The sequence below is a fragment of the Ammodytes marinus genome (assembly GCF_949987685.1).
Source record: "Ammodytes marinus genome assembly, chromosome: 8".
Classification (NCBI taxonomy): domain Eukaryota; kingdom Metazoa; phylum Chordata; class Actinopteri; order Uranoscopiformes; family Ammodytidae; genus Ammodytes; species Ammodytes marinus.
The window spans coordinates 12,017,657-12,044,904 of NC_137212.1; the positions used below are offsets into that span (position 1 = coordinate 12,017,657).

General features: G+C 42.2%; 1 protein-coding gene across 4 annotated transcripts in view; it reads left to right on the top strand.

Moving 5' to 3' along the window:
- The window catches only part of nek7 (NIMA-related kinase 7), a 73,267-nt gene that overhangs the window by 12,496 nt on the left and 33,523 nt on the right, over positions 1-27,248 (top strand). For 2 of the 4 annotated variants that reach the window (XM_080033060.1, XM_080033062.1), the window contains exons 2-3: positions 19,554-19,641; positions 26,383-26,523. In XM_080033060.1, coding sequence (XP_079889186.1) covers positions 19,582-19,641; positions 26,383-26,523 — 201 coding nt within the window. In that variant the 5' untranslated portion in view covers positions 19,554-19,581. Of the gene's footprint in view, positions 1-19,420; positions 19,642-26,382; positions 26,524-27,248 lie in introns of those variants that run through there. The other 2 variants (XM_080033061.1, XM_080033063.1) reach the window with 2 other exon arrangements.

Genomic DNA, 27,248 nt, shown 5'->3' on the forward strand with positions numbered 1-27,248 from the left:
AACTCTGCGGTATGATGGACAAAAATGATAGTCAGGGATATCCTGCCCGTTAACGATGTCTAGGGGAACGGCTAAGTTCCGCGATCTGTTTGTAGTAGGCTCTGTCTCGAGTTTGAATACACAGAGCCATGTGAAACTGCCGCCTCCGTCCGTTAGTTTCTGTTTTTAAGTTACAATCAACTCCGACGCATGGACAGCGTTCAATTAAATCCTCTAATTGTATTATCTAAAAGGCTGTGATGCAAAAGAAGTCCGAACACACAGCGGCAGCAGTGTTGCTTAAAGGAAGGCGCAGTTGCTCAAATTTATCAGCACCTCAACTGCGTGCTGCTGCTCCTGCCCAGGGGCGGCCTTAACGATCTCGGGGCCCGTTTCAAGACCTAGTGTGGGGCCCCCAACTTTTTAAAAATATTTTCTTTATTTTTTATTTTTTTATAAATAATGCTTGTGCATGCTCCCCGCAAAAAGAAAAAAGATTGTGGAATCCAGTTGGTTCATAGACAGATCATGAGATAATGGACGCCCGGGCACAGGCTCTTAAAGCCCCCCCTCCCCCTATCCAGTCAGGTACACTGATTTTATGTGAGATTATTACTAATGAAATAGAATACATGTTTTGTATTACAACCATTAAATATGTGTCTGTATTAAATATTCAAACCTTAATACCATTCAATGAAGAAAAACACTTAGTCGACGAAGTCCGCTGTAGATTTAGTCAAACTAAAATCTGCTTAGATTTAGTAGACTAGACTAGACTAGACTAAGACTAAAATATTTTCGATGACTAGAATAGGACTAAGACTAAATGGTATGATATTCAAAAGACTAAGACTAAGACTAAATCAGAATTTGCTGCCAAAATTAACACTGATTCACTCGGGAATCCATCGCTACCAGGCGATTTGTTTGTTTTTAATCTACTAATCGCGTCATCTAATTCCTACACGGTAAATCCAGTGAATTAAGAAATTCCTTTATTTTATGTTCCTCTTCTGCTGGAGGTTGTGAATATAAATCTTTGTAGTAGTTTTTGAACACATTATCTATTTCTTCATGTTTATATAATATTTGTTTTGTCTGGGGGTCCCAAATCTTATGGATTGTTGAGGATTGTTGTTGTACTTTAAGACGCCGTGCTAGCTTTAGGGCCAGATTCATAATAAGTTTGTTTAGTGAACCACAGTTTTTTCTCTATCTCGTCACGAAGAATATCATCTATGTGTTGCCTGGTTAATGATATCTGCTGTAATATTGACCCATCTTTATTGTTTTTGTGTTGGTGTTCTAAATTTCTCAATTTGTTAATCAATTTCTCATAGTTTCCCAGTCTAACCTTTTTTTGGTATGCTGCCCTTGCTATTAGCCTCCCCCTCATAACTGCTTTTAATGTATCCCACAGTATGGTTGAATCAACTAGACCATCATTGTTCTCTTCTATGCAATTTTTAATTTATTTTTTAATTTCCTCTTTTGCTTTCCTATTATTTATCAGGCCCACATTTAACTTCCATAACGTATTTCTACGCCTTCCATTCAAATGTATGCTAAGATAAATTATACTATGATCTGACAAGTCCGTTACCCCAATGCTGCAATTCTCAATCTTGTGTCTATCAATTTTGTTCATAAAGAAGTAGTCTATTCTAGAATATTCAGAGTGACATGCTGAAAGATGAGTGTAATCCCTTTCCAGGGGGTGAAGTTCCCTCCATACGTCTAACATCCCAAGCTCTGTTAGGCAGGTACTGACCAGTCTGGATAGCGGGGTCCTGATTCTCTTATTGTTAGTTGAATCAAGTTTAGCATTTAAAATCAAATTAAAGTCCCCAGCACAAACTAGTGTTCCCTCACTCTCCAGAGCTATTGTTTCAAACAGTTGTTGTACAAAGGACTTATCAGTACCGGGTGGTACATAAACATTGATTAAGGTAACCACATTATTTTCTATTTTCCCCTTTACTATAACGTATCTACCCTCTTTATCCTTTAATACTTTTGTGATTTCGAAATTGAGGGAATTAGATATCAATATATTAGATATCTTTTGGGCCCCTTTTCAAAAGCACTGAAAAACGTGTTTTTATATCCAAACTTCTTTAATTTGTCATGCTCTTGCTTGGACAAATGTGTTTCTTGTAAATAAATCACTTGGTTCTTTTCCTGTTTCATTTTGGCTAGTACTTTTGCTCTTTTGACCGGATTGTTGAGCCCGTTAACATTTAAGGATGCTATCTTCACAATATTACACTGTCATTTATGTGGACAAAGAAGAGAAGGGAGAAAAAATAAAACAGCGGTGGCCCCACCTGAACATGAACATGAAACAACAGAAAAAACAAACAAACAGCTGAGCTCCAAAAGGAGGGAATCTTCTGTCCCTCCAGAGTGACGATCCCGCTGCTAGATCGAGGGGAAATCCTCTTATAAGAAGAGGGCCCTAATTTAGAAATGACGTCTGCGCCTACGGTGTGGGTTACAGTCATACAAAATGAGTCCAACATTCATGTACGCCATGTACATCTTATAACACCCAGCTCCCGATAGTTACAATAAATAACCATGGAGTCGATATGTTGCGCATCCCTCGGGTTTCAAAACTATCCTATACAACAATTATAAAAGAACATTCTTAACAGACTGTTTTTCCCATTTCACGGCTTAATATGTAAATTATCGGATCTCTGAAACTTGCAGCCCCGTGTCCCAATGGATCCGCATCCTGGTAAAGGGCTTCTGGAATCTGATTCCTCTCTCCTGTAGGGCTCGTTTGGCTGGGTTGTATTGTTTCCTTTTCAGCACAATCTCTGAAGCGTAGTCATGGTCAAATGACAAGGCTTTATTTCCCAGGTGAATGTTCTTCCTCCACACTTCTCTCAGGATTCTCTCTTTTGTAGAAAACTCCAGAAAGTTCACAATAATAGGCCTGGGCAAGGCACCATCTGCAGGTGTCTGTGCGAGTGATCGGTGAGCTCTCTGTATGCGTAAATTACAGTCCCCCGGTAGAGAAAACTCACGCTTGAGCAGAGTTTCCACAAACTTGATGACCGACTCACCCTCCGCCCCCTTCGCAGCTCCGTAAATGCGAATGTTATTTCGCCTCGATCTTGATTCTTGATCGGTGAGCTTTTCTTGTAGGACTTTTTGTTGTTAGAGTGAGAGCAAGAGGGCTTCATTTGCTTCCTGCGCCCAGTGCTCAAGTTTCCAACTGCGACTCCGCCTCGGTCATTCTTCCGTGTTGTAGTTGTTGTTCGGTTGCTAATGAAGTGAATCTTTGGTCTATTCCTTGCTTGAAGTTTTCAAAGTCCGCTTTCATGTCACGTCGCAAAGTTTCCCCAAACGAGTTAAAGTGCTCTTTCATCTCAGATTTCATCCCTCTTATCTCCTTGCTTATATTTTGTAAGCCCGAGAGGGTCTCGGCCTCGTTGCCTGACTCGCCTGAATTTTCATGGCGGCCGTCTTCATCAGTTTCGCATGCAGCAAGCGTGTCATCCATTTCACTGTTCTCCGCGATTTTCGGCATGTTGATTCGGTTTTTCTCCTTGACTTCTTCTTCCCACTCATGTCAGCAATTCTGTATTTATAAGGTTTAAGTTTCGAGTTTTTAGGGGAATTTTCAAACTTGACTGTCGGGAGCTGAGGTGCCGCGCTGCCTACTCCAACATGGCGTAACCGGAACTCCCAATTTTGTAACTTTTATTTATCTTGTTAATTTTAACATAGAGTACTTGCACTATGCAGCTGTAATATTCAAACAAATCTTAATATCCGATAGGTGTTGATATACGTTAAAACCGTTTAAATGTCTGAGATCGCAGGCAAAAAACCTTAACTGTTAAATTTATATATTTTTTATTTTTATTGTCTTCATCTGACGTTGCCTCTCCCTACCCCCTCCCTTCCTCTGTGAAGCGTTGTACCCTGACTCACAGCGGTATACCATGGGGGCCTGGGGCTTTGAGGTTGTGGTCAAGGCTTAGGGCCATGAACAAGGAAGATGAGTCATAATGAGAAGCTCCCCTCCACTCCTGCTGCCTAACCTGCCCTCCAGCCCCCTTTTGTCTCTCCTTTTCCACTTACATGATGCCACCCATCTATTCTCTTCCCGTATGTCTGCCTCTAGTCTCAGACCGTTATCCCGACTTATTTACCATCCAGCCTCTTCATTGTTTAGTTTCCCTACTTCCCTACTTCCCTCTTCCCACAACCTCTGTGACTCTCATTGGGTCCCCCTATTCCTGCCTCTGCTCCCCTTTCCGGGGGGTCCTCTCCTCCTCCTCCCTGCCTAGCCTGGCCCACAGTCAGTGGGAGGCAGGCAGCAGGAAGCTGCAGCAGCAGGGGTTAGGCCTGTATGGCGCTGCCGGCTGGCTCTGACAGAAGTCCTGCCAAGCCAAGGATAGGAGACCTTTGCCAGTGTGGTATTGGGGCACCGTATAAAAAATATTTTACAGATGTCTGAAGGCAGGCATCAGGAGTCAGTATTGGCTTACTAAGGCCAAGATTTAGAGGTGTCTTTAGAGTGCAATATTTAACGGTTTTAATGTATTTGTGTGAAGTATTTATGATAAAGAAAATTATCTTTAATTATAAATGGAGGAGAAGCAGGGGAGAACAAGAAACTTTATAAAGTCAAGAGGAGGTATTTCAGGAAAAAGGGACTGATTTGTTTGGGCTGTGTTTGAAGAGGGATACAATCCAATGTAATGGCACTGTAAATGTCCTGCTGGGTTCCCAACCAGTTCTTGCTTGACAGTTTAACATTGCATATTTAACATTGCAGGGCTTGGCTGTTAACAGCAGTCAGCAAGCAGCCTGCGTGACTCTGGGTCTTGGTTGTGAAGCCCACCTAAAAACAACGTACAAGCAGGAATCACATCTTGGAAGTTCTGATATCAGAAAAAGGCAGATGGCATTGGCTGGTGGTGTCACACACACGCACACACACACACGCACACACGCGGATCCCCTGATGAAAGCAGCTCCCGCTTGCTTTGAACAGCAAGTCTGTCATGGTTGGTGTCTGCTATGTGGCTCCGGGTCAAACTGATACGCAACTCCTGGAATTTGCGCTTTTTAAGTTTTTCATGTTCAAATCGTTTGAGGGGGAAAAACAGGAGGGGGTGGGGACAGGAAGTTCATTAATATTAATATTCTAATATGTGAAGGAAGGAGGGAAGACCTATCTGGTATAGCAGATTTTCCCTACCCTTGTTGTGGAGCTTTTCCCTCTCTCTTTCTATTCCTCTTGCTCTATTTCTTCCCTTCTGTCTTTTTCTTTCATTTTTGAAACATACTTTTACTTTTTTCTCAAAATTGTCACTTTATGGTGTCAGAGTAATAAGCTTACACTCTGATACAATACTTTTGGTTACAATTTCTTGTAATTAACATGTTATGTTTTAGTTTGTAATTTTTTCAAACCTCAGTTATTAAATTTTTAGTATTATCAAACAAAGCCGGTCCTGAATAAGGCGGAAGCTCTATATGACCTAACCTACTAACTACCTACCTAACGGCCAACTGAATGATGACATATCCTAATTATTATTATTATTATTTTTTTTAACTTTTGTGTCAAACATTGCTAAGAAGTGAATTATATTCCTTTATGGCCAGGAAGTCTAAGGTGTCTTCCAGGTTTGAAAAAACGGACCTAACTCTCCAAGGCATTACATTGTTTTGGAGGATGTATTAAACTTACAGGTATAAAATAAAACACTGGGGGCCTATCCGAAAACTTTTTTTTGCATAGGAAATTTCCTTTCCTATCGAGATGAACCGGAAGTACTCGGCGGATAGGTGATCCGAATTCTCCAAATGCTTAGGAAAGGCATAGGAAAGGAGCCTCGATTCATCCTTTAACCCTCCTTTAGCATAGGTTACTCCTGGCCAACCTATGCTAAAGGTAAGGAGATAGTGGTGTCCCATAATCCTTTACGGCGGCAAGATTTAAAGCAACAGGCCACCGCCGGAGTTTACCGACTCTACACGAATACGAACGAGAGGTAAAACAGAAGAGAGGAGAGGAGAAGAGAGGAAGATTTAACTCGGCTAAAACAAAATACCCCCCCCCCCCCCCCCCCACACACACACACACACACAGGCTAAAGATAATAAAGAACTCATAAAAGACCAACATCATAATAGTTATTTTCGTAGCACATAATGTACACCATAAGAAAATAAAATACCAACTTCACATTTAATGAAGTTACTGGGGGCAGTTAATTTCAACATCAACATAAGTGTAGCCTCTTTTTATTCCACATGTGAATTGGGATATATGGGAGTGATTCTCACTCTGTTGGCGACAACCTGATTAAAATCAATATGAAAATAACACATGGATCAAACGAGCGCTTGTTGTGGTCAATTTTCGGAGAATAGGCTATAGTGTAGTTTCACGCTAGTGACTCACGTCAGCAATACTCGCCGTCGCGCAATGACGTCGGTTAGGAAAAGTGGAGTCGAATTCATTTGAAACAGCGCTGTCCTTTCCTATGTTCGATAGGAAGCACCTTTCATCTCTCCTTAACCCCGATGACGTTTAGGGGTTAAGGCATAGGAAAGGAGGCTTATAGGTTAGGAGATTGGACTTTTCGGATAGGCCCATGGCTTTTAACACTTATACAGACTTCTAATGGACGGCAGTTGATGGATTTCCTTGATCTGACAACAGCATTGAGAGAGTGGTAGACAGTATTAGCTATTATGCTCTGGAAGAAAGAGACTGTTTACTTGCATGCTTTTCTGGGCTCTGTTCCCATCTCATATTATTGGTGAGTGATCATTTGGATATGGCATGGGATGCACTTGTGATTAAGTGTTTTGGGCAGTTTTCATTATTTGCTCCATGTCTATGAATTAATTTTGTTGTCAGCAGAAATTAATTCCCCACTGGGAATTAGGGTTAAAAACTGTTTAAAGGTGGAGTCAGCGATTCTCGAGAAAGTTTGTTGTCAAAATCTTGTGTTGATACACAGCCTATGGTAGGGATGCACCGATCCACTATTTTTAGTTCTGATCCGATTCTGATATCTGGGTTTTGGATATCGGCCGATACCGATACTGTCCGATATCATAATTATTGTACATTTCTTAATTGGTGGTGATGTTTTGTGTAAGGTTAGGAAGGCTTAAGCAACACAGCAATTCTAATTTAAAAGAGCAACAAATATACACAAATGCATTTAGGTTTATCTTAAAGGTGAAGTTAGCGATTTATTTATGTTAATATTAGTGTTAAATCGCTCTTTATTCATACAGTGATCACTTATATAGTGTGCATGTTTCATATATAGTGTGCTCGTTTCATAAAGCCGATCTCTCAGTCAACCGCTCTGCATGTAATCGGCAAATAAACCTTTCGGGGATCCCACTACTGATAACCAATCAGAAGAGAGAATGCTACAAACCGGCACCCGTCTCACTGCCGGTGCACGTGCAGAGCGACAGATGGGTGAATGTATACGCCTACAATGGCGGAGCAGGTAAAAATCCTTCCCAATGTCTGTTTTGATGGTTTTTATCATGTTTTATCAAACTTACGGATCTGAGATGATGCTAGATAACTCGCTGCTTGAAGTCCGCAGTGCATTAATGTGGTGTCGTGGGGACGAGGGAGGGGACTGCTGCTAACTGCAGGAAGTTGGCTAAACTGACCATTCCGCTTACTGAACTTTTAACAGCTTTGAATTGTTTGAATGCAGAACATTAGAACGTTATAATTGCTAAGTCTTACATTAATATATGCCATATCACATAGCTATGTTCTTAAAATTAATTTCTTTCATACTTAAAATAACTTAGATTTCCTAAAAAAAAATCCCTATCCTATGGTTTGTAAACTGTCATGTAAACAAAGGGGCCAACCACACCCTATCTAGCAACATGCCAGCCAGTGTACAGAGCCTAGGCCTTTTCAGCGCTCACAAAGTACGGACACGTACCAGATCGCAAGGAGATATTCGCTGATTTTGACAACAAGCATTTTCCAGAATCACTTACTCCAGAATCACTTACTCGGCCTTTAAGCTCCACTTGGATCTGATATCTAGAAATAAGGCAGAGTCCTGTAGTTTTCCAGATGTTGGATGAATGGAGGGCAGAGTCCAGCCTATATGTGAGGGATGGTGGAACAGGTCTGACATCTCTCCTGAACTGAAAAAGGAAATCCCTGCAGGCACCGAGTGGAAGGGAAGGATAACGGAGGAGGGCGAGAGTAGAGAGGTGCAACCCCTCAGGGGCAACGTTATTCTCTGAGTGTCCGCTCCTTACACACACACACACACTCGCTCACATACTAGGATTCTCGGTCTATATGCCGGCTGATGCACTCACGCAAAGAAGGATGAGTGCCCGAGGAATAAAAATAAACGTTGGACCTCTGATGAGTCTGCCTATGCACGTTGTTGTGTTCACATGCTTGCTAGTTTGTGTTTCTAAAAATAATTTCTGTCCAAATTAAATGTTTTAAACTGTAGACAATGCCTTAATTCTTACCTCAAAGCTGTGCACACAACATTGATAAAACATATTTTTTCCCCTCAATGTGTAATAGGCAAACAGTGAGTAAAGAAAAAGAAGTACCCATTCTGAAAATGTTGACTGTGGCATCATCTGAGGTACACGTACTCTTCAAGAGGGAGCCATATGTCTAGAAATGAACAAGGCATGCCTGCCTGCAACCCCTGTTATAAATCATCACAGTTTCCATTTTTTCGAATTCCAAATAAAAAACCCAACCCCAGCTGTTAATTTGGCTTTGCTTTGTAGATTTACATATGTTGTCAAATAATAATAATCTCACTGTGATCCTAAGCTAGTATAAATTGTGCTACTGGAATCAACTTTAATAGTTGCATTATTGTCAGTTTCACAGTAAAGAGCCATTGTCATTGGCAGTATGACAACAACATGGGTTTAGACACACACACACACACACACACACACACACACACACACACACACACACACACACACACACACACACACACACACACACACACACACACACACACACACACACACACACACACACACACACACACACACACACACACACACACACACACACACACACACATGCAGCTAAAGCACTGTACTTGACCTCTGAGTAGCAGTGCTCTGGATCTGGTTAGAAGATTGTGTGTGTGTGTGTGTGTGTGTGTGTGTGTGGCAGCAGGGCCCACCACAGAAGCCACAGCAGGCTGAAACCAAGCCAGAGCCAAGCTTGATTTTTGTGGAGCCACGTTCCCATGGGCCCACTATTTGTATGAATTTAGTGTATGCATCCAATTTTACCTTTTTATTTCTGTGTCTGAATCTTTTTTTGAGCGACTGTATGTGTGTTACATTAATATCTGGACTACACTTTGCGTTGGTATCTCTCCTAATCGAGTTGTATGGTTGAGCTGAGGTTGTTTTGGGTTCAGGGTCTTGGAAGTACCCATTACTGACTCTGGAGAGGCTGTAAGGTTGTGGTCCCTCTTCCCCCGTCCCCCACAGAGCATAAGAGCAGGCTTGGGCCCAGAAAAGCCCCAACGCGAGCCCTTAGCCCTCACGTTAGCGCTCAACTATGTAACGAGACATGCCTGGGAAATGCTCCTCTCACATTACTAATGATTTGGACATCTTGCTCTTGTCATTTCCTCTTAGAGAAACTTCGATGCTGACGCAGGGTAACTGCTTCAAACTATCCGGGGAGAAATGGGGGGAAAACCTGCTGGAACGGAGTATGAGAGAGACTGCTGGTTTTGTGTGAGGGGAAAATAGACGACATTCACCAGATGTTTTTTTTATGGTCGTTTCATAGATGACAAGCTCAAATGACAGGCCTTTATTATCTCCGAACAACACCGAGATGAGTCAGCAGTGACTGCTTTATCATTGATGTCCAAGAGCCCAGTCACAGCCAATACACACATTGACACATTAAAGGTGAAGTAAGCAATTTATTTATGTTAATATAAGTGTTAAATCTTTATTGATACAGTGATCACTTATATAGTATCCACGTTTTATGAAGCCGATCTCTGTCACTCGCTCTGCATGTAGTCGGCAAATAAACCTTTCGGGGATCCCACTACTGATAATCAATCAGAAGAGGGAACACTACAAACCACACCCGTCTCACTGCCGGTGCACGCGCAGAGCGACAGATGGGAAAATGTGTATGCGCCTACAATGGCGGAGCAGGTAAAAATACTTCCCAATGTCTGTTTTGATGGTTTTTATCATGTTTTATCACACTTATGGATCTGAGATGATGCTAGATAACTCGCTGCTTGAAGACCGCAGTGCATTAATGTGGGGACGAGGGAGGGGACTGCTAACTGCAGTCACTGACAGGAAGTTAGCTAAACTGTCCATTCCGCTTACTTAACCTTTTAAAGGTGGAATCAGCTGTTCTAGATAACACACATACACAGTACGGCTAGGTAGCAGATCTTGAGGAAATATTCAAAATGTTGACAACACGCGTTCTTCAGAATCGCTGACTCCACCTTAAGCCTTCGTTGTGAGGGTCTTAGCGTGTTAAGATAAATAATGTTTTACACTTGTATGACATCACACACAAGTTTATGTATTTTCAGTTTACATGGGAGGTGTCAAGCTGCTTGTTTCTTTTAAGCTTAAATTCCTTCTTTATTAACAAAGACAAAGAACGATAATGTAAAAAACAACAAAAAAGTATGCCTGGCAAGACCCTATTTTATTTTTTCCATTAATTTTTTTTACCTTTGTTTTTAATTAAATGTTTTCTTTTATTATTAAAAGCCCTGTAGCCTTGCATGCAAACAGAGACCCAGCCCTGTGGTACAGAATGTCACATCTGATATCCTGGTGCCAGAGGTGATGAAGCTAATTTGGTGGTCAGTAAGTGACATGGCTAACAAACAAAGCCCTTATTGGTCCTGGAGCGCTGGTAGCTCTGTACTGCTGTGCCAAGCTCTGTTTTGCATTGTGAAAGACCATGGGTTGTTTGCCACAGGGCACCTAATGCAACCCAAAGCTTTGTGATCTTTGTCTTCCTGTTGTGTGCAAATCTGGGTGTGGATATTTAGTTCAAATGTTCAGATGAATCTCAAGGTGTGTGCTTAAACATATCCCAAGTAGCTAGCTTTTAATAACCAAATAAATAAATCTATGTCTGGTAGCTTACAGTGTATAGGAATCTCGATGGAGTGGAACTGAATGACAGAGGTTTGTTGTACGTGGCTTTACGGTGATGTGGTGAATCAACCTGAATAGTTTTAACTCCATAGGGCGTTTTCACATTGAAGTGCCACATGTGAACAGCTTCCACCGTGAGAACATGATGGCTTCATGTTTAGCTTTTCTTGAGAATACGTTTAGAACAAAAATTAACATTTTCTGGTTTTGGACTGTTGAACAAAATTAAACATTTAATGAGGGCTCCAGGATCTTGCGATGGTTGTTTTTGTCTTTGACATTGATTCATTTTGAAAATAACCGACCATTTCATTTACAATTTCATTTACAATTTAAAATAATTATTAATTTCAGACCTAAATAAAGTACTTTATTAGTTTCTCCATGCTGATTTTGACCTATATGTTCATAGTCTCTAAAACTCTCACACTAATGCATCCTGGAGTTGGAAGGACGTCCATGATAGAAGTACCTTGAACGTCCTATAAACTTGTTGCTTTGCTTGCTGCTACATTAGCCAGTCTAAATAAGGTGTTCTTGATTTCTTTTTGCATATTTTGCATTCTGCTTCTATTTTAACCGAGGTGTGATGGTGATATGGCATTTTGAAGGGCTGTGAATGTAGCGAGGGTGTACAAGCATAGCCCAAATCCCCTAGGGTCCCCTCTCCTGAACGCCCGCGGGGGTTCTCTCCTTCACACATTCTGCTCCTTCACACTCTAAGCTGGCTTCTGAGGGGATCACACAGCTGTCTTAAATGCAGCTCTGTTTTTGCATACTTTGCCCTCACAATTTTGTCTTTCCTTACACACTCAGCAATTTGTCAATATACCTTGTTTATTCCCAGTGATTGACAGTATGAATTGGTTTCACTTAGGAAAAGGGGGGTGGTGAGGAAAAAAAGATAGCTGTATTGTGGCTGGCGGTCTCTTTTTGACTGGTACCACGGCTGTCTGTCACTCTTCTTTTATCATTGAAATTGGAATTTATCTTTTACAAGCTTGAGTGGAATGTTTTTGTTTTTCAAGAGATTATTAGCATCCGTCTTGGCTGCAGTCTCCGGTGGATGAAATGAGCACATCAAACGCTGCGCGGCACTAACGAAGAAGGCTCGGGCTTGCTGGCTGGCTCCTGCCTTTTTCTGTAAGGCACCTGCTGAAGTGACAGGCCGGCAACAAAGGGCCCGTCGCCACAATAGTGTCATCCATGCCACCGTGGAGTGGGCAGGACAATAGAGCAGAGAGGTGGCCAGAGCCTTTAGCCACGTGCCAACTCGTGTCGACAACTCACAGGAGCAATGGAGGGGGAGCTACAAGAGCGAAGGAGCAAAGGGAAGAGGGGGGCTGACACCTGCATGTGCTTGAGTTTTTTTTCTCATTGGTTGACATCTTTTATCCATAGTGGCTTAAAATGAGAAGGGATACGGAGATAGGAGCAGATACAAATTTGCAGGTGTACACACACACAGGCACGCACGCACACACGTACACAAACATACATACACACACACACACACCAACAAACCAACACCTATACACACACACACACCTGAACATCTATCTTTGTGAGGACCGTCATTGACGTAATGCATTACTTAGCCCCTTGTTAACCTAAGCTTAATGATCACAACTAAATGACTAACCCTCACACTAGCCGTGAACTAAACCTGATTCTTGCCTGAACCATAACACCAAGTTGTAACCTTCAACCAGGCCTTTGAATAGGAGATGACTGAGGAAAATGCCCTCACTTTCCAAAAAGGTCCTCCCTCCGATTGTTAAAAGCTTAAGTTGGTCCTCACAAAGATATCTTTACAAGCACACACGCACGCGAAGACAGAGGAGAGTCCATTGTTGTTAATGGTATTTCTGGCTCACGGAAGGTCAGGTGATAACTGCAGATGTGCTTTATAGATGCTGCAGTAGGTGAAATGTATACACACCGGGGCAGAGAACTGTGCTAGTTTATTTGGATTGTTGGGGGAATAAATCAATTTAGGCCTCACATGAAGCCCAGGCTGTTTGTGCTGTGCTATTTACTTCTGCAGTGAAATGATCATTAGCCTATAAAAATCTGAAAGTGAAAAATGTAAAAGGAGTCCTATAAATAGTTGGAAAGCGGCATTATGGATCACTGGCCTTGTCTAGTCTCTATGGACCTCAGTGCTTTTCTTTGTCTTAATTCCCCTTTTTATCATTTTGCTGTGTTCTCTCTGCTAGGGAGAGGGTGAAGGTCTGAGTTGTGCAAATATATTAGACTCACACGTACACATACTGTATATACAAAGCAGAAGCATCAAAGTTTACATTTTTTATACCTTATGTTTCTTCATTTCAAGCTGATCCATACACATACGTATCCATGCACATACATTTCCATTGATAGGTAAGATTGGTAAATCGGCTGGGCTGATACATGAACCTGTTGGCTATTTGCAAGTATATTGGTATTTAAGCATTTATGTGTTCGTAGAAAAATTATGTTTAAAGTAATTTAGTATTTTTAGTGGTAAAATGTCCCACAAAATACAAACTTGGTCACTACTTTAGAACAACCAAATCAAGGCATTCTCTTTGCTTATTGTGTGTGTTTGCAGTATAGGAAGAAAAACAATATGGTTATGCCCTCAAAAATCCAATTCAGCTAAGGCTAGTCGGAACAACAACCTAAAAAGCCACATAAAGTTAGATCAGATACATTTATGTGGACATTCCACTTCCAACACACTGATACATGAGACATTCACAGTCTGAAAGAGACCCAGCCATTAATCCAGCCATGTTCTGTCTGTTGAATAATGAATCCCGTTTGATGTCACTGTTGTTGTTTGCGTCCTCTGCATGACTGTTTGAGATCCGGTCATATTCTCATTCTGATTTGCTCCTTAATTAACTTTATGCTTTTGTAGCCAGATTTGGAGCAGGGAAAAGTCTAAATGATATTACTCTGTACTGTGTTTGACTGGCTTGGCAAAGAGCATTTTCAGTGGGTATTCCTCTTTATCTTGTCTTCTTTTAGATTAAGGGACAATGACGTTTCCTCTCTTCATTTCCTATTCCGTCAGGTCTTGGAGCGTCTTACTCGAAGACCTTAAAGACGGGCTCACATGCTGAGGTGTAGTCCTCCCCTACTCTCCGTGTCTCTCAACTCGTGGTCCAACGAAACACAAGGGCTTGCACATTTGGGCTAATGATTTAGAATAGTGATTAAAATGAATTGTAGAGTGTGTCGCTTCTGTAGTATCAGGACCCCTCCATCATTAGTGGGTCTCTTCCGCTCTCTCGCGTCCTTTTTTTTCTCTTTCTGTATCATCAGTGTAAGTCGAGCAGGGGTTTGAAACGAGGCCTGGGGTGGGCTTTCATGAGCGCAGACTCAAAGAGTTCTCCGCTTCTTGTAATCATGGACAACACTCTTCTAGCACTTTCACTGTCGTCTTCTGGCTCCTCAAAGAGGCCTTTGATTTCCACACATACACCCAGGCCGGATAGTGTCACATTTTATTTTTTGCTCTTTCTTTTTTATCTCTCCAACCCCTCTCTTCACCTCCTTTCCTTCCCTTCTCTTTTCTCTTCCGCTTATAGACCCGAGCCCGTCAGTCTGTGTTCATATTTATTGTCCTCGGATTGAGAGTCAATCTATTTGGGACCGCTTAATGACAGGACCCTTCCCTATTTATACCTCCACCCTCCAAGTCTGCATCGATCCACCTTTTTTTTTAATCAGCTCCCTCTCTTTGTTTTCCTCGTCTCCTGTTTTAAATGAATAATGCAGAAGGGAGGAAATGGGGATTAAAGAGGAACTAAAGCCAGTGCCAACTTCTGTGGTGCACATCTCCACACCATCTCTCACAGGACCTTGAACACATCAGGGCTAACAAGCCTCGTCTTTTCCCCTCTCTCTCCTGGCAGTTTTCTCTGTTCTACATTTGCCATGCTCCGTCCTACTCCATCCCTGCTGTGCCCTATACTCGCTTTTGTCTTCTCCCACTCAGTATTGCCCCAGTTGACTAAAGATACCCTCTTTCATATCATATCAATATTGGACGCCGCTTGTGTGCGCCTGTTGCACAAATCTCACTTTAAATACTTTTTTATTACATACTTATCAAAGTGCCTTTAGATTTTTGAGCAAAATACGCAACAGTGATGGGGGAAATGATAACATGGAACAATTGTGTGACAAAGCTCAAATGTTTGTTGACAGGTTGCAAACAGACATTTTTCTGAGTGTTTAATGGGAACTCTTTATTAAAAAAAAATCAAAAATCAGTGGTGATGTATTGAGAATATGTGAATCTGCTATGGAATCTTATAGAACAACAAGATTTAATTAAAAAGAAGATAAATGTTTTTTTTTTCAACAAAAGGAATGTATTATTTGGCTAAATGTTTTAGCCAGGGGTGTGGTTGTTGATTGTACAGAAATAAACTCCTGGGTGACACTTAAGCCTAGCTGTGACAACAAGATGTTTTCACTCGCTGATAGGTTTAAGACAACGGGTGAGCATTTGTCACAGAAACATTAAACAAAAAAACAAATCATACATTTTCGTTGAGTATTTTGGGAGAAGAAGCTAATTATTAACCAATGAGATATGTGCAGGAAGTGTGAAAAGAAAAAGACTGTTCATAGAAAATTTCTGAGTAGCTGTGTTATTATTACCCTTTTATTTTCTCCTTTTGTTCTGCCTCACTGGGTCTCTCCCTTCCCTCCTTTATCATATAATTACCTACTTGTGATTGGGCCTGCTGTGAGAATGTCAGGCTGGCGTCTCACATTACATGGTACACAGTCAGAAAACAGTGTTTGTTTACACTTGAGTGGTTGGTGGTCTGGATGGGATTTTTTTTCACTGTCCTCGAGAGAAAAACAACCATTAGCTTGTTGGAGAGATAAATGGGGTTCGTGCTAGCACACTTACGTTAGATGTCGCCAATTTTTTATCCGCAAAGAAGCGTCTGGTCTGGAAGCGCTCAATTGACAAACGTTAACTCACTTGAAGGCAGGTGTCTTTTGATGTTTACCACTATTGGATCTGCCCAGTCAGGCCCCCAGGATGCTGCCTTCTCCGAGCAACCAGCATGGACAAGTGGCCAAACCATTAGTACTGCATGCTGTGAATGGGGCTGGGGGGTGGAGCTTATTTTCATGCTGTCCTGAGGTAGATTTCCCCGTCCACACAATACAAGCGGCGAACAAGATTGTGTCTCCGCAAAATTTTTCTGAATATCAAACATAGGCTCATACTTATCATTAGACCATATACTATTAAAACTGAAGTTTTTTCATTTCAAAACGCCACCTCAAGCGTCTTATTAGCCCAACGGCTTTTAACGGCTTTCAGTTTGTTTTCGAGGGAGGAGGAGGGAGGGGGCAGCCGTGGGTAGCTGAACAGAGTCGTAGTTTAGAACTTATTCACCACTGTTTTACTTTACAAAAACGGAGTGTAATTCAAAGATCACATATAGCGGTTCATCGGGGGGTTAGTGACTTATACGACCATGGTCGGTAAGCAATACAACTTTGCTCGCTAAGACCTTTAGCTTACAATGCTAGATGCTACGGATGCTACAGAACAAGAATGATTCTACATCCGCTACCAGTCCGCTACGTCATTGCTACGCTTGCCGCCCTCTTTCTTGATAGGTCCATAATGCCGCTACGTCATGCTCATGGACCTATCGCCATGAACCATGGACCGCATGAATTTCCGCATATCACTTCCTTGTGGCTTCCCTGCGCCAATGAGCAGTTTCATAGGAATGAATGAGCGCCGTGTTTCAGTCCGGTGTCCATTTCTTTATATGTCCATGTGCCCAGTGCCACTCTGGATCTGCCAAACAATCGCATAACGTTTGGTGCTCCGGCTTCTGACTACAACTGAAACTGGCGCAAGTCATTGTTCTTAGCCACTCCCTCTGTTCGCAGATTTGACAGGTAAAAACTCTAGCGGAGAAAACCCGCGAATATACCGCAGACTCAGACTGACTGCTGAACGGAAATAAAAAATTGAGCGGAAGTAGGTAGGCGGGCGGTGCCAAGCTACCACTGTTGCCAAATTCCAAGCCAAACTGCCACCATTTCTTTTCCCCATGACAGAAAGGCAGGCAGGCAGGCATGCAGGTACCTTAAGTTTCCACTGCTATGTTGGAAGTCAAAAATTCCTTCCTGTGATTACACAAATACTTTTTTGTAGATCAGAGGCGATAGAAGAAATGTGGGATACGTAGAGCAGGGTTTATGAAGGATTTAGTGGATTTACGGTTCACATGATGAAAGTCTTATCTGTGCGATATGATTTGTCCAGGCAGGCACTCCGACAAGGTTTTGCTTTTGATTGGCTGCACATTACTTGAGCAACCTGTGAATGGGAGCCCTGAGACTTTGACCTTGCCTTGTTTGATTGAGTTAACTCCGTTAATTGTGCTGTGTCCTGTTGTGTGTTAATCTAACGTGGCAGTCTTAATTGATCTCGTTAACGTGGGATGTAGGAGGCGAAAGAAACGTCGGGGAGCTCGGATACCCCCTGGTTATTTTGACACACAGAAACACAAGAGGGTTAGAGAGAGGAGTATGGGTGCCAGCCCCAATCTAACAAAACAGAAGGCCGTCTGGGTGAATGACTTGTAAATGAGCCTTTGACACCACGATCAAAAGGCCACACAACCAGATATTCAGCGACCCTGTCACCCTCTGTTTAAGGTCCTATTTTCACCTATAACATTTTTCTTTTTTAATAGTGGATTTATTCAATTTGAAATACGAACCAAAGATTTATGATTGGACATTTAACTTTGCTTTTTTGCCCCTAACAATGTGTGATTTGAAATATCTTTTACTTGTAAATTTTTTTAAACTTTTGAATTGATTTAAGCTTGTCTGAAACAAGCTTGTAATGTACATTTCAGAAAATAAATTTCCTAATTTAGTCTATGCATTCCCAGGAGGCATAGTGTTGTGCAAACACTTATTTTCATGATCTTCAAAGCTCACATGAAGGCCAGCAAACTCACAGAAATAAAAGCTGAACTAATCCAAAATAAACAATGACCTTATTTGCAAAATATGTGCCTGCTCCCTTACATACACACATATTTTAAAGCCCCACACACACACACACACACACACACACACACACACACACACACACACACACACACACACACACACACACACACACACACACACACACACACACACACACACACACACACACACACACACACACACACACACACACACACACACACACACACACACACACACACACACAATGTATGCATATGTATTTTTTTGTCAGATGTATAATTAGTATCATTAGCCTCTATTGAATGGGTCTGACGACACCAGCAGAGAGACGGCTCCTGTGTGCCATTCTCGATTTCATTGTATCAGGGGATTTTTTTAATTGGCCGACGAGGTTTGAGGCGCCACACACACACTAAACCTTCATACTAAACCTAACCCTCTGCAGCCATCACTTTAGAGGATAAAAAATGCAAATGTTCCATTGTGACTTGCACTTTGTCCCTTTGTGTGGAAATTGAATACGCCCGATTTTAGTTTGCACTCGTATATAGATTTTTTGTAAATAAAACATTACAAAGAGAGAACAGATTCTTAATCCCTGCCCATCTACAATACACCAACCATATACAGTAGTAGCCTTGGTGTTAATTGTAAGCCTATGTAACCATATTATGTGCAATACAGTGCACACTGGGAATCACAAGCCAACTGCATGTGTGAATATAATTCAAATATTTTTGTAAATTACTATTTACCACTTCATATTATAGATCAGTCTGTTTTAAGTGTGGTAAACCGAGCAACTGGTGGTGGAGTATCTTATGCAATTAATGTGCTTCTAGGCTACATGCCAGAAAATGCAATTAAACAGCACCGTGGCATACACCCATACTAAACACACTCACCTCTGTGTGACCTATATTTCCTCAGAAAACAGTGAATTAAGTGGAACTGCTTAAATGCTGGTATAACCAGTAATTCCCAGGAAAGGTTCCTTGGAGGACCGCCAAGAAAATACAGAGAGGAATTATCTCTGCTTTGTTTAGAGTAATATCACTGCCTGCTGTATCTCTGTCATGCTGCAACTTGAGACTCACACAAAGAGTGTCAAATCCGCCGGCATGACGTGGGATCCAGTCCTGCTGAAACAGGACACTCCTGCAGCAACCAGCGCTCAATAGCTTGGTGCAAAACCACAGCGAATAGTTGCCGAGTTGATTGTTGCTGTATATTATTTTCAGTAGTGAAATGTTATTGTACCAGTAGAATTGGTGGTATTTTTGAAGAGTTTTGTTTTTGCCAACGTTGAATCGGCTAACCAGAAGTTATTTTGTGTATTTTATTCTCAGAGGTGCAAAGGATCAAGCTCCTAACACCATGGATATGGACACGCAGCCACAAGGCCAGCAAGCAGCTGTACCATCCTTTCAACCCCAGGTAGACACACACAGAGACTATGTTTAAATGCAAAGCAATATTCCAATTATCATATTCTGAATAACACATTGCAATGTAAACAGCAGTTTATGCTCACTTTAAGGTCCTATTCTGAGTAAGCAATAATTGCATTAAGACGTGTGGGGTACTTCAATCTTAGTTGCATTAGTGAGGCATGTACTGTATACACCCTGATCGCAACATTCCCATTGGAGTTTTCACAGATTTTTTCGGCATTTGCCACAGTTTGTGACGCATGTCCTGGTCTACTGCTGTTTAACTAGCGTGAGTAAACATGCAACGTGACTCCTTCAAAGACGAGGTGATATTATTGGATGACAATACAATGCAAGACAGTGATGGTGAAATAAGGAGAGTTTGTTTTCCTTGGAAGGGAAGGGAATTATTGACGCTTCTACCACTCTTACTGTACGTTGCTGGTTCATTCAGAATATGCTGACTAACATGTAAAAGGGAATATTCCCGTAGCTGCTGCACATGTTAACACCTTATTTGGAATATAGTCTTAGCCGGAATATGGACATTAATGGGAATATGCTGTGCATATAAACGTAATAACCAGACACAAACATGAACACTGCCAACCAGGGTTGTGAAGTGGGATGACATTTTAAGATTTAAAATATAAAAGACTATTAAATATCTTACTGGGGTATCTGTCCCTTTTATGAGTCTCTGGTTGTTTTAGGTCATTGTAAGCAATATTTCAAATTAATCAGCAGGTCTGCTATATGGTATTATTATGGTATGGTTTTGGTAATATGACCAAAACAGGGTAATGTTGGGCCAAGTTATCTATGTTTGTAAAACGTACTTGATGATGTGAATAAATTATTTAGTAAATGATGAGGATAGAACTCATTCATCCATCCATTGCAAGCATATAGTATCCCACACAATCACATTTTGAACTGTTAATATTAACCCGTCAATCAAATAATGCTTTCAGTCCGAGCATCCTTCATACCAATGCGGCCTATGTGTGTGAGATAGACAGCAGTGGATGAATGCTGAGTTGTGTTGTATTGATCAGAACTGTGGAGGCTGACAGAGCCGCGCCTCCCTGCATGCTTCTCTCGGTTCAATAAAACTCAGGTTTGCTCTGTGCCGATCTGGTCATTGTCGGATTTTAATACCGCCCTCCAACATCAGTCCCATTGATTTCTTTCCAGAAAGATGTTTTTGCCTCCATAACTATTGAAAAGACTTTAAACAAAGAGGATAATCCATATGCCCCAGAGTAAATGCGGGTTTTTAATTTTTTTTTTATTTAATCTATTTTTTAAAGGAAACAACAACAACTAAAAATAGGCCTGTACTCCCAGTTGTTGTTTTTCTTGTGTTTGCAAGGGCACTGCAACATTCAAACTGGAATTGCCAAGGGGGTTAATTTATTATAAGATGTGTAATTGCAAAATTAAGGATAATTGGGTTGCACACGGAAGAAAGTCAGATAAAAGCTCTAATGATTAATTTCACTTAGGCACCCACCACCACAATCCCCACCACCACAACCCTAACCCACACACATACACTTTCACAGATCTCTCATCAGCTGATTATGTGTTATTCTTCAGGCTTAATGATTTCTCTCTCTGTTTTTCAATCTATTTCCAGCAGTTTACATCAGTGCTAAAGCCAGGCTCACTTTTTGTACTTAGAATATTGGTAGCACAGTGAACTTTCTATGTTGCGTCATGTTTTTTGCACTTTCACTGAACATGTCTGAACTGATTTTCACATTTAGTAGGAGATGAAGAGGGAGAAAGTCAGTCAGAGTATGTAGATAGCTGTCTAACCAGCATTCAGATGGGTGTCTTTGGAGAAATCTGAATTGTATATCTGATGAAGGATATTCTGTATCGCTTGCAATATCATTTCTCCTGGTCCCGGAGGTATGATGCATATGCATTAGGTAAATGAGATGAACTGGTAAGATGTGCATTTTTAATGGCGCATTTGCTCTTTGAGTGAGTGGGAGGGTTGGAAAGGAGGCCCCCCTCTCAGATCAGATTTTGATAGCAACTGCAGAGTTTGACAGACACGGATCTGTCTGTAAGCGCTGAGACAAGGCGGTGCGGTTGTGGAGCAGACTAAGAGGAGAAGAGCACGCAGCACCTTTGGGGTGAATGCTGCTGCTCTGACTGGCTGAGGATGAATATTGCATGGTGCCGTGCTCAAGGGGGCAGGTGACTGCTGAGGGTGGGAGAGTGGGCCATCCTGCCTGCCAGAAGCTGTCTCTGTCTCTCCTCGTATCCCTCCCTGTCTCTCTTAGAGACTACATCAGTACTACACACAGTATTCCCACTAACACTGTTCATGTGAAAACAATTTGCGTCCACACAAGAATATTGAGGCCTTTTTCATAGTGATCCCTGCCTATACTGAGACGCTTGAGCTAGGGCTGGGTGATGTTGCCTATAAATAATCAAACACAATACATATCTCAATTGTTTAAAATGTCCTCTAGAGCACTTTGTAAATGCTTGATTAAACCCTTTGTTGCAGACAGTCTAGTAGTTCCTGCAACTTATTGTTTCCCCTGGAATTCTTTTCAGCAACAGTTCTGAAGCAGGCCCGTATTCACAATGCATTGGAATAGCTTTGAATGACCTTAGGATAGGATTATTCATCATAGCTGCATTTTATGTCTTAATTTACAGTGTTACATAGCAGCCAAAAACATTAGTTTGTCACACAGGGGAGATGTTTTCTAAGGCTATCTTGCTTGACTCTTCCAGCTGTTGGGGAACCAACAGACGTGACTCTGCCTTGGTCTTGAGATTTAGTCACTGGCGCACTGTAGCCTTCTAAGGTTCATTTAAAGCTACTAGCAACACCTGTATTGTGTGATATTGTGGTCAATAGGGGTTAAGGCACATGTCATATCCCATCTTTTCTTTCTTCATTTCCTCCCATCATCCACACCTAAATACATGGCTGTACATGGTCTTCAGATGTATTAACTGTGGGAGATATTTTTTAAATCTTGGTTTAGGGAAGTCTGAATGCAGCTTCAGTCTGTACTGTGTGCATGAGAGAGATGCTTTAGAATTTTTGAATGTAGCCGGCTTAGCTTGGACGTGCCCCCAAGTTTCTCTCTCCATGTTTTTGAAGCCCTCTCTCTCTCTGTCTCTCTCCACGGGAGACAGCACCTCTCTGCCGCCCCTGGCCTTTCTGTGGCAGCCGTTGGCACTGCTGGGCTGTCACATCACACCCTCTCCCCTCTGCTGCTTGTCTTCCCCCTTCTGACTCTCTCTTCCTCTCTCTTTCTTTCTTTCTTTCTCTCTCTCTCTCTCTCCTTCCGCATTCTCTCTTTTCCCCTCTCCATGTGTCTTGTCAGTTGTGTTTGCCAGTGGTGTCATTATTGGGCAGCCCGTATCACACTTCCTCCGATGGGCTGTCTGTCTGCTCTCCCTCTCCCTCTGTCTCTCGCTCTCTTCTTCTTCTCTCTCTTTCAATCCCCCTGCTAGTGAGTTGCCCATGGCGGTTGTATGTCACCTTTATACCCAAGACACACTGTCTCACAGACATTACCCATAATGCCCTGCACTGCTGCCACTTAATCTCCATCCCCTGCAGCTTGTCCCCATCACCAACCAGAATGACTTGAGTGAAAAGAGTATAAGCACACCACATGGTGTACAGCACAGCAATGTTAGTCGAGGAAAAAGATGAGGAAAGTCTGTATTCTATAGATCAGAAGTTAAAAAGAGACTGCAACAATCAATGGGCCTTACACTAATTGTTTCTTGGTGTCAGCCTGTTATAGTTCTATTTCTGACATGGGATCCCATATTAATTCATTTACCAAAGAGTTAATACAGCTCACCCAAAGAAAGACTCAAAACTGTATCCCTGGCAGCATCTTGTCTTCTGAAAGGTCTTTAGGCACATTTTCATTGTTGGGCTCTTCAATTAGACTTAACAAACACACACCATTCAAGTTCTCCTTACAGTTTTGTTTAGATGCTGACCCCAGCATCGTTCAGGGTCATTCCCTTATGACTCCCCCTGTGTGTGTGTGTGTGTGTGTGTGTGTGTGTGTGTGTGTGTGTGTGTGTGTGTGTGTGTGTGTGTGTGTGTGTGTGTGTGTGTGTGTGTGTGTGTGTGTGTGTGTGTGTGTGTGTGTGTGTGTGTGTGTGTGTGTGTGTGTGTGTGTGTGTGTGTGTGTGTGTGTGTGTGTGTGTGTGTGTGTGTGTGTGTGTGTGTGTGTGTGTGTGTGTGTTTTTGCTGGGGCCTTGTGCTTCAGCTGGGAGCTCCTGATTGTGTGACACCCATGTGCGGCAGATGAGACGGCCTGTCAGTCAGCTTTGGCCCGGCTGCCCTTTGAAGGCCAGGCCAGAGGGCGAAGAGGTGCCGCAAATGGCCTGTGAAGTTTACATACACTGCCCACTGCTAAACAGATTAGCTCTAATGAAGTGTCTAATGCCGGGGCCGCCGGCTGACATAATCCTGCCTGGCAGCCCGGCCCCTTGGCTGCCAAAAAAGCCGCCCTCCCTCCAGCCCTCTCTTCCGCCCTCGCACGGCCTCTGCTGCCACCCAGGGCGACTCCACATGGGGAGGTGCCCACTGTTAATCATGCCGGACAGTGTGCGATCTGACATGCAAATGTAGGTCATTGCATATGTAAATGTGTGATTACGGGGCCGGCATGCCAGGACACATTAGCGAGACTGTGCTCTCAGCAGGCGGTTGTCACAGCGCTTTAGAGGCTCATGCTAACATTTGTCAAGCTACCACGCAGCGAATGAAAGCAATGCCCTCTTGTCCTCTCTCACTCTCTCTCTCTCTCTTTACTGCCCCATCCTGCATCCTTGCACAAATGCTTCTGTCACCATTATGACAAGTCAGTGCACAATATGGCCACACTTGCAATGTCACACACCTCACAGCTCTTTGTGCCCATTTGCATTTTGCCTTTAATATCTATGTTCAGTCCACAGTGAAACAATATGGTACTATTGTTAAAGCATGCCGTGGTAGGTATTAGCAAAGAGCTGTATCAGTTTAATAGAGCTGCCTTCATGTTGAACAGTGGGTTGTGGAGCAGTGTGTCATGCTCTCTGTCAGAGTGACTCTCAGTTCAGCTCAGGATGATGGTGGTGTCATGCTGAAAAATGCACACACCTCGACGGTGTTAATTGGACAGGGCATCTAATTGGCTCACGCATCTTCCTCTGGCTGTCAACTGAGGGAAAAAAAAGTAAATTGTCAGATTGGTTAGTAGTAAAACCCTACTAACCGCAAAGGGAAATGTGAGTCAGTTTTTTTTAGGAGGCTGTTTTGGTTGGATTGAAATGTTAATTTTTAACTGAAATAAAGTCTTGTTGCAGCTGAGGAAACCCCTTTTGTGTGTGCTCATCGCAACTCTGTCAAACTTTGAAAAGAAGTTGAAGCAGAGTTACCATGAGTGGGATGACACACTCACACTTTACACAATCATACCCTGCCCAAGCACGAACGACACATAAAGTCTTGTATGAGTCATTAGTGCGTGAGTGTAACCGTACCGTGATAAAGCTTGGCCGGCTTGGCTAGCAGGGGGATGGGGAGACAATCATGGTGGTTAAGTGCGGCATGGATCAAGTGTGAGTGTGCACGGGTGATTTTTTGACCTTCTGCCCGTCTTCCCCTCCCTTTTTTACTGTCCTAAGTTCCTTGCCCCTGAGCTGCTCCCAGCACCACATTGGCAGAAGAGCTGGTGACATGTGGCTTTCTGATATATATCTGTCGCCTTCTGTTTGCGCCCGCCAACGCCTACGAGTTTACCACAAGGCTAGAAAGGGCAAGCAGACTGCTCTGTGCTTTTTTTCACACATTATGTCCAAGGGGTTCATTTTGGTTTATTGTTTGTAACAGTATTACTTTTTTTGTTAAAGTTGAGAATTTAGCCTCGACAGCCGAATGTGGAGGAGAGAGAGGGGGCCTGGTGTGTGTCGGTCCAGTGCCAGTGTTAGTGAAAGACTTTGGCAGACAAAGGAAGGAAGATGATACTGGATTCCTGTGAACTTAAAAACCCAGTCACATGACATCATAAGAAGTCTATATTTACAGTATAGCCTTTTTCACACATAGTTCCAAGGAAATTAACGGAATAAATTCCCAGCACCACTAGTGAGTTTCACTATTCACACATTCGCAGTCCGTTCTGGAACATTCTCGTCGAACACCTGCGTACACAAGGGCAATGGCGGTAAAATGTGGGGCTAAGATGTCCTACAATGTGAAGATTATCTAACCACATATTATAGAATATGATTGGAAGTTAGTGTCTGGTGCCTCTGAAAAGCTAATCAGCTAAATTGCTTATTTTAGTTTACACATTGGAATTGATAGGGGAAGAATATTTGCAGTCCCAAAGCTCTAGGTGCTCTTTTTTTTATTATATAAATAACACAAAATTAGGACTCCATTTCTAGGCCTTATTGAGGTGATGTGGTGCTTCCGTTAAGCCTGCTGCTGTGCCGTGTACACATTCCTCAATACTTCCTCTAACAGTGTTACAAATCCGCTTAATGCCAGTCAAATCATCAGTAGCCTAGAGCAACCTTTCAGAAAACAGTCTTTCAGCCCTCATTCTTCCCTCTTTCACATAATGTCAATATAGTTGCACTTCAAAGGTAAAAACATGTTAAACTGCAAACATGTATGCAAATAGTTTGTTCTTATCAGTATACTTGCAATAAGTACATGTGCCTCTATGCTGTGTGCTTTCAGAAACCATTGCAACCAGATATGGGTCATAACTCGCTGGCAAACTTCCAGATTGAGAAGAAGATTGGACGTGGCCAATTCAGTGAGGTGTACCGGGCGAGGTACCTCTTGGACAACACATCAGTGGCCTTGAAGAAAGTCCAGGTAAAACACAGCAATGGGTGCACTTTGGGTAGCAAGTGTGTCAAGCCGAAAGGATATTTGAACTCTGCCCCTTATGTCATCCATATTCCTCTATGTTGTTTTCATTGTTTTCCTTATGGTCCTCCCCAGACAATAAACAAATATACTCACATTTACGGGCAATTTAGCCCAAAGTGTGGGAATTCACCTGACCTGCATGCAGAACTATTTACTGCAGTGGAAACGTCATCATTTCCACACAACACAACCTCATAAACGTAAAACTCCTATGAGGAACGTTTAAATGTTCATGAAACAGTCTAATTTTTCCTCTGATAATCATAAATGACCTGTAACAGCAAACGAGACCATCAGCCAAAACAACGCTATTTTTTATATCGTTATTTTTATTGCCTTTGCATGGGTCCGATTTTCCGGGCAGGCCGCAGTATCCTGTGGTTCCCGAATGGTGCAAAATCAAAGTTTAATCTGCTTCACCATCATCATATTACCATTATAAATCTTACATAGTCACATATAAATACATTAGCTCATCGCGACGCATCTGCGGCCTCTCTTTCACTCGCCAGCGGCATGCACTCGGATGTTGGTGTCGTAACACAAGCTAAGGCTTTCGTCCAAAGGTGCTGCTACAATCAACAAAAAATGAAAGCACCTCGTAGCTACTTTAGGAAGGCATGGTAAATCTGAATTAGATAACACATCAGTATATAGAAGATGCCAGG